At 45.0% G+C, this 13,938-nt stretch overlaps 1 protein-coding gene across 2 annotated transcripts; it reads right to left on the minus strand.

The window, feature by feature from the left end:
* Positions 1–216: 216 nt before the first annotated feature.
* PLPP6 (phospholipid phosphatase 6) lies at positions 217–10,270 on the minus strand. 2 transcript variants are annotated; one of them, XM_048497417.1, is made up of 3 exons: positions 10,223–10,270; positions 7,281–7,710; positions 217–3,822 (listed from the first exon to the last, which is right to left on the minus strand). In XM_048497417.1, exons 2-3 carry the CDS (start codon positions 7,696–7,698, stop codon positions 3,455–3,457), a joined length of 786 nt encoding a protein of 261 aa, XP_048353374.1. In that variant the 5' UTR covers positions 7,699–7,710; positions 10,223–10,270; the 3' UTR covers positions 217–3,454. The 2 variants fall into 2 exon arrangements, with proteins under 2 accessions (XP_048353374.1, XP_048353373.1); XM_048497416.1 differs by lacking the exon at positions 10,223–10,270 and adding an exon at positions 9,801–10,161.
* Positions 10,271–13,938: the final 3,668 nt, after the last annotated feature.

Genomic DNA, 13,938 nt, shown 5'->3' on the forward strand with positions numbered 1-13,938 from the left:
ACTCCCTCCTCACCCTCCTTTTTCATCAGCAGAAAAACTGACCAGGATCTAACCCACTATATAGTTACCACTTCGGAAAGTTCAAGCAAATCCAGGAATTTTAAAGTCTGCCTGGCACAGGATAACGAAACAATCCACTAAACAGTCCCTGTTGTGTAGATCTCCTTCTCTGAAGTAATCTAATTCCTTCCCGCAAAACTGCTCAGCTACTTTTTATTATTAATAGGAGCCCTTTTAGGAGAAACCTGCACGACTGAAACCATTGAAGGCAGACAAGAGACATGTCCAGGACAAATCAAAGCTTGAGAACACAGGGTCAAGGAAAATTCCCCAAATTAAAGCACATCGTGTGATAAAAGTCAAGGCAGCCGCAAGATTTGGTATCATTTCAATCTCAAAATCAAGTTATCAGCAACATTTGAAATGCACAAAGCACATGCAAACAGTTTGCAAAATATCTAGCACACAACAACTGAATTTTTAAAAATTCCACCTGCCACTTCTGGAATTTGGGGCAGGTGGATTTTTTTTTTACCTAGGCTCCAATACAGATTTCAGTATTGTCATTAGTAATATCCAGACAAAGGCTCAGATACTTTTTATTATTAATAGAATAGGATGCAGGCTCCTATTATTGCGTCAAACATAAGGCAGGAACACAGAGGAAGTATACATAGTAGAGGAATGATTTGAGATCTCAGCAGTTGATGACTGTAGACCCACTTTCCAAACTAACAGTAGAGATCAGAGACATTCCAGATATCTATATCACCCCATCTTACAGAATTTTACCTATCATACTAATTTATCCCAATGCTGAATTTGGACCCAAGTTACATACCCCTATCAGAATATCCATCATCCGGCCGTTAAAGCTTCTCTTTCTATATGGGCTCTGCATGTAGCAGTCAGATGGTTTGCTGACCCTATAATAAGAGCATTTCCTAAAACGGCCCCCTGGATCTCTTGAAATATTCCTGCCACATTATTCATTCTTGCTCTCCATTATATTTCCTTCCTGCATCCACAACCTTCATCCTAATGGGCCAAGGTTTGCGTTCTAACTGATACCTCTTGCGCTCGTATGTTAAGAGTTTACTATCACCAAAGGTGAATGGCAAAGTGAAAAATTAAACATGATGTATGACGTTCCAATGATGAGTTTTAATTTTTCTGCACATAATTGGGCACCTGAAACAAGAAGTCTGTACAGCAATACAATATGTATAAAGAAGGCATCTGGTGGGGCAGTGTACCACCTCAACAATATTCCTGTTTGGTCATATCCAGGACCCTTCTCAAATATATGTGTTGCCTGCACCTGCCATATATCTGATGAAATTACCATATGTGTTGCCTGCAATATTTCTGATGAAATTACCATATGTGTTGCCTGCCATATATCTGACGAAATTACCCAGTCCTGACGAAATTACCCAGTCGCAGTAAAGAGAACCTTCCCCATTGTAAAGGAAGCAAAAGGGGATAGGACTTGGAAGTATCTATCTTTCCAGTCCTGGATTATATGGAGTTTGTAGAAACAAGGCCCTAGAGGCATTACCTCTCAGGTGGTTGAGATATATTGCCCCTTTAGAATGGCTAACAGCACTTCGGATAAAGTGCTGAATATAGGAAACTTTGATCGTAGAAATATTCACAGCACTATAAATCCTCTAATTGTTAGAGCCTCTGGGTTTCACAGTTTTGTTCGTGCCTTTCTTCCTTGGCTAGGAGTTAATGAATAGGAGGAAAAGCCATAGTTAATGTATCTGGGGAATGGCAGCTGGATTCAATGCCACTATGAGTGTCCTAGCCTCTTTACAACAAGAAGTACCATCCATATTCCTAAGTGGCTCTCCAAAACAGGCGAGTCAGGTAGTGCAACCCAAAGTGGGGGGCAGCTGGGGAAGGGGCTGGGGTGCCATCTCCGAAGAGGCAGTTAGTGGCGCTGGGGGAGAAGGAGAAAATCCTATTCTCTCCCAGGAAAGCTCATTGCTGGGAATAAGGCTGCAACGCAAAAAGGGGGCGTTCCCAGGCTGAAACTGGGGTTTGGGTGCCACACAGCCCCCTCTGTTCCCATTCACACAGCACCGGGGCCCATTTGCACAGCACTTCCAATGCATCTTCGCCCCCTGCCCCGCCCCGCCCTTTGGACTGCACAGTTAGACTTGCTCCCTGCCCATCAAGGTGGAACCTGTGCCTTGCCTGGAGAATCTTATTGCTTTTATGTAGCTCACTGAAAATATACTCGTGGTTTAACAAAAATCAAAGCCTGTGTTCCAGCTAAGTCAATGTATATCATCCACGGGATTGGTGTGGGTGGGCGCCAGGTGTTAGCGAGGAGCTCAAGACATTGCTCAAATATGCAGTCACAGAAACATTAGTCATTCTTGCACTTGGTCCTTGCTTCTGCTGCATTATGAATTGGTTCTCTCTTACTACCAGCACGGCTTCTGGATCTGCCTCTAAATCACCACGCAAATCACTAAGGAAGGAAACGGTTTCTTAGGGATCAGGACTCCCTCCCCACGCTGTTCTGGGGAAAGAAAAGGATAGCTGGGAACTCCCTGGCACATATGCCTAGCATGACAGTGATCAGAAATGGGAACTGTGGGGGGGGGGAGGGGGCGGGATAAGAAAATAGACCTAAAAAGCAGGCCTGAGTGAACCAAACTGGAGCTATCAAATTGTTTCTGACTGAGTGAACTTCACACACCGCCACACATTTATGTTATAATTATGCTTACACCGCTGAATTGGGTTTGCCGTTTCTGTCAGGACACAGTTAATGATGAACAGGTCACTCCGCTCTCAGAGTTCATGAGGAAACCAACAGAAAAAGACCCAAAGTCCAAGATGATTTTAAAAAAATGTAATCTTTGGACCTTCTTCTTCAGCATATTATGCCCAATTGCTTGTGTCTGACTATAAAACCTTAGCTTTGCTGATTATTCAAAGGGACTGGTTTGAGCTCTGGGCGGGACAGACTCTTTCCTTGTATGCTGGTGTGCAACACACTTCTAAACAATAATTACTGCGTCCACTTGGTCAATTCCGAGCTGGTGAGGCCTGTCTCCCACTGGGTCAGAATTCCCCAACAGGAAAGCCACCGACGTTTGTGCTACAGACACACTGAGTTCACAGGGTTGCCGCTAGTCACAAAGCTTCTGAAAAATAAGTATCGTACAGCAGGCTACCGAGCCCAGAGGTGCTTTAAAGTTCTAGTATTGCGTTGCCTGAAAAGTTTAACTGTTGGGAGTGTTTGTGCTGCTGTATGGGTTGACTGACGCCCATTCAGAGAACAACATGGCGCTGGTTAATTCTCCCAGGCTGAATTAGCACATGTGCCTTTCAGAATGAATTTTGCTGGTCTTGCCCCATGCCTAATCGAACAGATGAAGCTTGATGATTTATTTATTTTTCTTTTTACAGTTTTTGGCTCCATTTAGAATAGTCAACTCCACACTGTGAAGAGAGCAGGAGCACTGATGGGCGACAGCCAGAAGTATTCCACCACGCTGTACTGCATGTAGCCCATCATTAGCCCAAAGAGCACATCAGTCACATTGTGTCTGCCCAGCATGACTCGGGAAATACCCACAATAAAGGCCCAAAGGACCACCAGAACTCGCAGAGGGACGGCCAGGATAAGGTGGTGGAGCACGAATCGGCAAACCATGGCTGCTCGGGTGGCATGGCCCGACGGGAACGAATATTTGTCCACGGAGATGGTGGCGAACATGTCCATCCTGTTGTGAGTGGGGCGTCGCCTTCTTACCAGTCCTTTCACGAGCGCCACCAAAACAAGATCGAGAACTAGAGCTGGGAGACAACAGAGACTTTTTTTTTAAAAAAAGGAAGAATACTATGAACAACAAAGCTTATACATGTACTATATCATCCTAAATGGGGTTACCCCTTTTAAATCCAGTGAAGTCAATAGACTTAGAAGGGTCTAATTCCAAGTGATACCTGGCGATCCCCTGGAACAGGGGTCTGCAACCTGTGGCTCTCCAGATGTTCATGGACTACAATTCCCATCAGCCTTTGCTAGCATGGCCAACCTGGATCTGTAACTGTACCCCCATCCCTCACCAGGGCCAAGGGGGACATGGTATCATGAGAAATGTATTACAGTTGTCCCTTCCACATTGCATGGGTTAGGGGCGCAATGCCCCCATGATCTGGAAAACCACACAAACTGGAGACGCAAAGATCACTGGAGATCACCAAGAGGTTTTGAACCACGGTTCTTTTACCACAAATTGAATTCTAAGAAAAAAATTTGTTAGATCCTAATGAACAACTATCAAAAACTGAGTAGAGAAAATCCCTGTCTTCCTTTATGTAGATGAAGCCATTATTTTATCGCCTTCGAGATCAGGTTTAAAACTCCTTCTCTCAAAGTTTTCTTCCTTCAATTCTATAAACAATCTAAAAATACATTCTTCAAAATCTAAAATCTTGGTTTTTGAAAAGAGATTTTGCCAACTAAATTGGTCAGTAGAAGGGGAAAAGATAGAACAGGTCAAAAGCTTCCAATATTTCAGCCATTTTTTTTCATCATACATTATCCCGGTCAAATCACAAATCCTGTATAATTCGGAAAGCGAAAGGAACTCTATCTGCCATTTTAATTTTTTTTCACACCAAGGGCTGCAAATACATCCCTGCTGCCATAAAGGTTTTTAACGTGAAAACAGTGGCGCAAATGTTATCCTCCGAACCTAGTTGGATTGCGGGAATCACCCCTGACCTAGAGGTCCCCCAGTCAAAATTTCTCAGAGCACTTCTTCAGTTTCCAAAATGCGTACCAAACGCAGTGCTGTTTCTTGAAGAAAAAGAAGAGTTGGATTTATATCCCTCCTTTCTCTCCTGTAAAGAGACTCAAAGGGGCTGACAATTTCCTTTCCTTTCCCACCCCAACAAACACTCTGTGAGGTGGGTGGGGCTGAGAGAGCTCAAAAGAACTGTGTCTTACCCAGAGGTGGGATCCAGCCAGTTCTCACCACTACTCTAGAAGTGGTTACTAATTTTTTCTCAGTGCCGAGAAGGGGTTACTAAAGCAACCTCCCTGCCCAATAGGAACTGGAGGTGCATGTGTGCGGCGGCACCACTGTTTGAATCCCACCACCATTGGAACCTGTTATTAAAATGTTTGGATCCCACCACTGGACTTACCCAAGGTCACCCAACTGGCGTGTGTTGGAGTGCACAAGCTAATCTGAATTCCCCAGATAAGCCTCCACAGCTCAAGTGGCAGAGTGGGGCATCAAACCCAGTCCCTCCAGATTAGAGTGCACCTGTCCTTAACCGCTACGCCACTGCTGCTCCTGGAGTTCTTCCTCTACGAATGCAAGTCTGGCAAATGGCTTTAAAATACTGGCTCAAAATCATTTTTAATATTCGTTTGGGCTAATAATGAAAATAGGTCAGGATAGTTATATAAGCTACTGGTTTAAAGTAACGGAATATAAAGCAGCCTTGATCGGTCTCTCCTCTGCCGTCCTGCATTTGGGTTATATTACTGCACTGAATTCTTTAAATAAAAGATTAAGATATAGCTCAAGCAGCACATGCTTCGTCTTCCCCTCTTGCAACTGGCACTAAAATTTCAGGCTTCGTTCAAACAGCAAAGTGCCTAGTAAATCTGAACGGTCCCTAAATACCTTTTACTTTTGTGCAAAAGCCAGATCAAATGTGTGACCTCCAGAACTGCTCTGTATGCACTAAGAACTTGTGTAAAAAGGAGGCAGACTCAATGGAACATATTCTTTCAAATTGTGATGCCCGTAGATACAGACAATTTATTTATTCCCTGTTGAAGCCAATTCCAAACCAGACATCTTATTTTTAGGTTAGATTTTTTTACTAGAGGATAAAAATTCTAAGATAACTCTGTCAGTTGCCAAGTTTTTATCTGAAACGTTGAAAAATATGTTGTGAATGTTGAGTCTTTGAATTGCACATAATTTTTTGTTTCTTAAAACACTGATCTCATTAAAATTCCCATTTACAGTACTTTCATATGCTGACCTGCGATATACCGAAATGGTGATCAGGAAAGTCGTAATGTGGAAGGGACAACTGTATAGGCCAGTGGTGGCGAACCTATGGCACTCCAGATGTTCATGGACTACAATTCCCATGCTGGCAGGGGCTGATGGGAGTTGTAGTCCATGAACATCTGGAGTGCCATAGGTTCGCCACCACTGGTATAGGCCGAACCATAAGCTAACTCCAACTGTTAAGGACTAAGGAAGTTCTTGCCTATGAAAGCTCAGGATACGGTACAATGATTAGCATTCAAGGATCCATGCTTACTGTCCTCATATTACAAACCTAAATTCAACCAATAGTCACAATGCTTCGAGCCCAAGAGAATCGAAGCATCAGATGACCATACACACCAAACAATAAACCAATAAGTCTAGATATTCTATTTTTTCCCAGAATTTATAAATTGCCTTTCCAGAAATCAACTCCAGTCAGCTCCCAAAGCCTCTTTGAGGAACGGCAGGGCAGAGGCCTGCGTCCACTCCATCCGGATGCCCAGCCCTTTGGGTGGGGCTGCCCTTCTTTGATTGCCTCCTACCTGTGCAAGTGGGGGCCCTAAGCCATTAAGGACTTTGAGGACCAACACTCTGAATTATGCCCCCGAACACTGTGTTCCAATCAGTCCAAGCAAGCCTGGTGCCTAGGATATTACAGATGGCACAACTTCAGAATAAGCAACAACGCAAAAAGTCTGCATTACTCTCAAGCACTCAAGCGGTCCCATCTTCTAGCCCTTTTCCCGATCCACCAGTACCCGGCTGCTCTTTTGTGTACTATGGCCAGCTACTTCATCAATAAAGCTTTGCTCTGAATTTACATAGGAAGGCCATTAACAGTCCAGGTGCTCGGGAGCAACAGCTGCAGAAGGCCATTGCTTTCACCTCCTGCATGTGAGCTCCCAAAGGCATCTGGTGGGCCACTGCGAGTAGCAGAGAGCTGGACTAGATGGAAACCAGTCTGATCCAGCTGGTTTGTTCTTATGTTCTTATTCCACTTCCCCAGCATTTCTATCCAAAAAAAAGATAGGTTAGAATAAATAGATCCCACAGTAAAATACAGCCGTTGTTTCCACAACTGTTAAGTTACATTTCCATTTCCACATCTTTTAATCTCTTGCCTGGAAAACACCGCCTACAGGGTTGCCGCACGTTCGGCTGCAACTTGGCTGCACTTGACACCCACACTGGGTCCGAAAGAACAGAGAGAGGAACAGGAGCCCTTACCAAATAGAAGGTTGACCAGCACCTCACGTCCCGCTGAGCTTCCGCTTCTGCAGAGCCCATACAAGGTACCCGCTAGCCAGGGGATACCGTGTCCCGAGACTTCTATGACCTTCATGAGGGGACGGGCACTGCCCCATGAAGAATTCTCTCCAGCGCACACCCCTAGCCGTTTGGAAGCCCAAAGGTCAATGGCCAACAAGGAGCGCAGGGCAATGCCCATAAAAGACGGATTCAGCTTCATGCAATCCTCTTCAGGGAGAGCCTGCTGGGCGGCCCCGGTGGCTGCCGAGTCCTTGCGACGGGATGGGCTTTCTGGGCACACCTGGCTCTTCTGATTCATCAGTGACAAGAACTCCATCCTACTGCCAGGAGCCCGTCTTTCACGGCTGCCCTTCGGGCTGTTCTTTGGGCTGGGCATGGTGGCGTTGATCTATGGGAAAGGGAGGAAGAAGAAGAACAGTTGGTTTTTATACCCTGCCTTTCCCCATCTTTAAGGAGTTTCAAGGTGGTTTGCAATTGCCTTTCCCTTCCCATCCCCACAACAGACACCTTGTGAGGTAGGTAAGGCTGAGAGCTTTGAGATAACTGTGACTGGCCAAGATCACCCAGTAGGATTCATGTGCAAGAGAAGGACACAAACTCAGTTCACCAGATAAGAGTCCATCACTCTTGTGGAGGAGTGGAGAATAAGCCCCGGTTCTCCAGATTAGAGTCAGCTGCTCTTAATCACTACACCCCAATATAAAGAAGGCTTTCAAGTGAAAAAGCAGTTGAACCAATAGATCTACGCCAGTGACGGCGAACTTTTTTGAGACCAAGTGCCCAATTTGCAACCCAAACCCCACTTATTTATTGCAAAGTGCCAACCCGGCAATTTAACCTGAATGCTGAGGTTTTAGTTTAGAAAAAACCAGTTGGCTCCCTCTTCTTCTGCCCCACCCGCTTGAGCAGGGGCCAGTTTGCTCTAGCCTCCAGCAAGTCCCATGCGCACCGCTCTGTGCCTCTCTAGCATCTCTGCCTCCTCTGCACCCCCCCCCCTTGGGTAGCAGCCACCCGGAGCACAGGCACCAGGCCTGCCAGCTGAGTCCTCCCTGCCCACCACGGTGTGCGCATGTCGTGCTCAGTGGCCCAGGCCAGCCTAGATATGTGTGTGCATGTGGGGGGGGGGGGGTTATTTTCCACCCCCTACATGAGGAACTCTGTGTGCGCATGCCCACAGAGAGGGCTCCGAGTGCCACCTCTGGCACCCGTGCCATAGGTTCGCCATCACTGATCTATGCAATACAGCAAATCTTTAGTCACAGATTTTAAATGTACACTCATGGATAAGTTGTGACACTTGTAGGACAGTTTCCTTTTCTGTTCCAAATACTGGACCATCAGTTCCAGTCTTCCCATAAACCACATTAAAAAAAAAATAGAAAGGCAGGCCTGTATTCTTTTGGCAGCAAAGATAAGCTTAAAAGAGCATAAGCAGCACCTGATAAAATAATAGAAGTCTATTATAAAATAATAGAAGATGGGACAGGAAAATTAAGAGTCAGTGCAAAAGGCTAACAGAAGCAGAATCATGCAGACGTTTTGCTTAGTTTAAAATTTGTTTAAAATTTGCTTCCTTTCCAGTTCCAGAAAACAATTTATCAGGCAGCTGTAACCAATGAGGGCCAAAATACTGGATTCAAATCGAAGCCTCCTGAATTCAAGAACACCACAAAATATTACTATAGTGTTTTATTGTAAAATTGTGCAAGAACATTCAATAAAAGAGTGATGAACAATGAGGATAAAAATGATAAAACGATAAGCTTAAACTAAGCACAGTTACACGCATCAGACAGAGAAGAAAGGTAGAGCTGGCTGCATGTTGGTAACACTACAGCCCAAACCTCCTGATGACCTCTCCTAGTGGCTTCATTTATATATTAAATAGAATGGGGGATAAAATCTAGCTCTGCAGAACCCCACAGCTCAGGTCAACAGCCATAGGACAGAGAGAAATCCCCCACAACTACTTACTGAGACCCCATCCCCATGATGGGCTTCAAGCCACCACAGCAAAGCACCCCTTAGAGGAGAATCAGTAGGGTACTGTGGTCAATAGTATCTAACACCACTGAGAAGTCCAGCAAAACTGGCAGTGTCACATTCCTCTTATCTAGTTCTCAGTAGAGATCATCAACCAAGGCCACCAAAGCAGGCTGTGTTCCAAACTGCTCTGAAGCCAGACTGAAACAGGTCCAAACAAGACTCTTTCCAAAGATTAGCCTACCAATCTGGACTCCTGTCCTGCAACAGATCTACCTTGTACTGAAAACATTTAAATAGGTAAATATATAAAAAGGGATGCTATAGGTGGGTAAGTTGCCGTTAAAATCCTTCCCTTTAAAACAAGCACTGTGCTACCACTGCTTGGCTGATTTGATCTCAAGTGCCTTCCTAGACATACGCTAGGAGGGCCTCTATTCACTCTCAGGGAATTCTCACCATACTGGTAGGATCTGGGGAAGGAGGAAGTTTCACCTGCAAAAGGGCTGCTTGAATCTCCTCCACCTGGCTACTGTCCCATGGCTGAGATTGATGTCTTGCAGGGAAACCCCGCTCTGCCAGGGAAGCTCACTGGGTGACCTTGGGCGAGCCCCTCTCTCCGGCTGATCTACCTCGCAGGGTTGTTGTGCTGATGGAGGGGAGGGGAGGACGATCTTGTAAGCCGATTTGGGTCCCCGTTGGGGGGAAAAGTAGAGATAAACATGTAAAGGAAATGATAATGGTGGGAAATGCATTAAAACACAAGGAGCGGGGAACCCGAGCCATCCCTTATTCTTCTCCCAATGGTACTTCTTGAGAGTAAGTGCCAGCCTCCCCGCCCCTCCCCTTGCTTCTCGCCCTGACCGAAGGACATCCTCCCCTTCCCTGCCTCTGCAGTCGCTTTAAAACACACATACCTGCAAAAAGATGAGCGGGAATCATGCGCATGCGCGGACTCACCTCTCTTCCATTCTCCCCCACCCCGAGGACCAACCCCCTCCGGCACCTTGTCCACGCCCTCCCTGCTGTTTCCTAGCAACCGTAGCACGTTTTCTTTTCTCTCTGGAGTAAGCCGAGCTTCCGCTTCCGCGTCACATGGAAGACGGCCACGTGACATTCCGTCCCAGTGTCAGGCAGGTCCTTGAAGGGTGCTATATGTCATGGTGTGGTTTTGATTGAAGACAGCACTTCTGTCTGTAGGGTTCTTTTAGAGGGAGGGCGGGAATCCCTGCAGCTCCCATATAAAAAGCATTCGAAGAGTAGAAGTCTGTGTTATGCATTGGTAGAAATAGATTCCTCGTTCACACGTGGTAGAAAATCTCTACGTGGCCGAGGCATCAATCATTTGGTGACTTTTTTAATAGGGTTGCCAACTGCATATTGGCAGTTTCCTAGGGATGGGGGGGAGAGAGAAGGCGGAGTTTGTAGAGCTGAAGGTGGGGTATAATGCCATAGAGCCCACCCTCCAAAGCAGCCATTTTATCTAATGAAAATTATTCTTGTTATTCCAGATCTCCATGCCTTGCCTGGACGGTGGTCATCCTACTGGGGTGTGAAAAGTGGAGACAAAAGACCATGAAATATAGGAGGGTGGATTAGGGTCAAATGTATGCCAGATCACAGCAATGACCCATTTACAAAAACTGTTAGGAAAATAGTGACAGATCTACAAGAACCTTTGACTACAGAAAAAATAAAAATCCTCCCCTGAAGCCATCATCAAATTACAAAACAACTGCATATAAAAATTACAGATCCAATTTATTAATTAAAGTATTAATTAAAACATCCCCATGGCTTAAGGTGGCTTACGATACACAGTTCCTTACAATACATAGTTTCTTCCTTCCTCGCCAATGTTTTAATTGTTGCTTTTATATCTTTGTATGTATTTGAACTCGGTTTGTCATTGTTTTAATGAGGTGCAGTGTGTGTTGGTTTTAACAGTTTAAAAATTTACTTTTATTATATATGTGTCAATTTGTTAGCAACCTTGGTAAAACCTGTGAAAGTTGAAAGACAGGATATAAGTTTTGTAAAATAAAAATAATTGAAACAATACAACACTAGATCCCCACAAACGTAATCAAATGCCTACAATCTATACTACATTAAAAGCTGTGGTGCATGGATCGTCCTGCATGGATCTTCATTGCTCCTCACTATTTTTACATGGAATCATATGAAATTCTCTCTACAACATCTCCAAAATCTGCATTGTAAAAATCATAGATCCAAGGCTCTGGAATGTAATCTCAGTGCAAAAATGTTGATCTGAGTCAGGAATCCTCATGGTGCTTTGTTATTTTTGCATGGAGTACCATAAAATGCACTGCAAAATTACAGATTGCATCCATGCACACAGATACAGTGGTTTATACAAATACCATAATGCAAACGCAGGGACCCAAATCATGGATCCTTTTCAATTAGCATGATTTTCACATGAAATGCTATAAAATCCACCATCTAATCAGATATAACCAGTAGTGGGATCCAAAAATTTTAGTAACAGGTTCCCATGGTGGTGGGATTCAAACTGTGACGTAGTGCCAATAGGGCTGGGCAGGGCATGACGGGGCGTGGCTGGGCATTCCAGGGGTTGGGCATTCCTGGGCGGGGCTGCGGCAAGGACTCAGCCACTGCGCCGGTCCTTGGACAGGAAACAAATGCACGCAGGCACAGGCTGCCACGCACGCCGGTGCACCTCCTGTTAGACTGCTTCAAGTTCTGCGCACTACTGCTGAGAGGAGGGGCGTGACTAAGGCAAAAATCACGTGGCAAAATCCCCAATTAGTAACCCCCTCTCGGCACACACAAATAATTAGTAACCTACTCTCGGGAACCTGTGAGAACCTGCTGGATCCCACCTCTGGATATAACATTAATCATTAAAAATGGCAGATTCAGATCACCTTGGAATTAAAATAAAAACCTACCCCCATATTTCTTATGCTTGGCTTTTTGTGAATCCTTGCAAATTGTCTGTTGTTGGGAGAGGAAGGACAAGGAGTTTGTAAGCCGCTTTGAGACTCCTTACAGTTGAGAAAAGTGGAGTATAAATCCAAACTTTTCTTCTTCTTCCTCCTCCATCCAGGGAGGGAAATAGGGCTTCCCACAGTTTTTACATGCAGTTGCTCAAAATTCATTGCCAAATCACACATCAAACCTATGTCCACAAACTGGAAAAAAAACCTGATCCAGACATTTCATGGTACATGGAAGAATTGGGGTCTCAGGCAGCGCTTCACATGGATTCTCTCGATTTTTACATGGAGTCACCAAAAATATTGTACATCACATCCATGTCTATACACTGAACCACTGAAAACACAGACTCAGTATTACATGGCTTAAGTGCATAGATCAGATATTATGGATTGTTATGATTTTTATTATGGATTTCAAATTCTAGGTTCCATCAGCATTAACATAGTGCATAAAAACACATGACAAGGAGAGGTATAGCAAAATAAAATATTCTGATGGTCTGGATTAGGATAGAATGAGACAGGGAAAGAGCTGTGATTTGGATGAAATGGGGTCAGAGGGTTTCTTTGGGAATCAGATGCACAGTTAGTCAATTTTATGCCTTCTGTAATAGTTCCAATTTGCTTCCATGACGTTCTTCAACTATTTTACCCCTCATCTGAACTGTGTGTGTAATCTGAACAAACAAAGGCAGCACTACAAACCACAGACAATTTTATTGGATGGGGTTTTCCCCATTTCAAAATTTCCCTGCAGCTGTTTGCTTTGGCAGAAAGTTTTAAGCCGAACATGTGTGGATCACAGGATAAAGAGTACAGATCCAGCTTTCTTTACTTGATATGAACCAAGATGCCTCTAAAAGATAAGCAGGGTAGTGTGATAGTGAGACTTACTTCATGATCACATGTAGTGCTCAGGAAACATTGAAGTATTTAAGCTAGTAAATGAGCAGCCCAATCCAGAGACCGCTGTGGCTGGGGAGGCTCCACCGTGCATCGCCACACTGCCTCCAGAGGGCTTTCAGGAAGCGCAGCAACACAAAAACAAAAATCCCAGCCGTCTGAGTTGAACTGGTTTCTACCTAGGTTCGCCTCAGTGAATCCCCACTGCCACCGAGCTCAACATTGTTTTGTCTCAGTTCCCCCCCGCCCCCAGAACTGCGACATCCTTGTCACAGTTATGAACTACACTTTTCTGCCGGAACAAGGTCGACACAGCTTCGAAGTGGGGAAGCATCGAAACGACACCTCATCCATTCAACCAATCACGAGCCACTTTTGTGGCATGCGCAGAACGGGAGAGTCGTGGCGGGCAGAAAGTGCATGTCACTGTAAACTGTAAAAACTGTAAAAAAAAAAGAACGCTCCGTTTCCCGCCGTAACACAAGCGCCAATCACGATCGAGGAGTGAAACAGGCACCAAGATTATCCTGCCCGCTTAGCTCGGTTCCAGGGGGCCAACTCAGTTGCTGTGGGGACAGCCTGGAATCGCCCTCGACTGAAGGGAACCAAGTCGACCTTAGCTCCCTTCTGTAGTGGGGAAAGCCTCATCATATAGGGTGGTGTAACACCTAAGCATGGGCCATGGTGTACCTGGCACTAAAGACCAGGTGTAAGTCTGGTACAGTTGGCTCCACCTCAGG

The sequence above is a fragment of the Sphaerodactylus townsendi genome, linkage group LG05, assembly GCF_021028975.2.
Source record: "Sphaerodactylus townsendi isolate TG3544 linkage group LG05, MPM_Stown_v2.3, whole genome shotgun sequence".
Classification (NCBI taxonomy): Eukaryota; Metazoa; Chordata; class Lepidosauria; order Squamata; family Sphaerodactylidae; genus Sphaerodactylus; species Sphaerodactylus townsendi.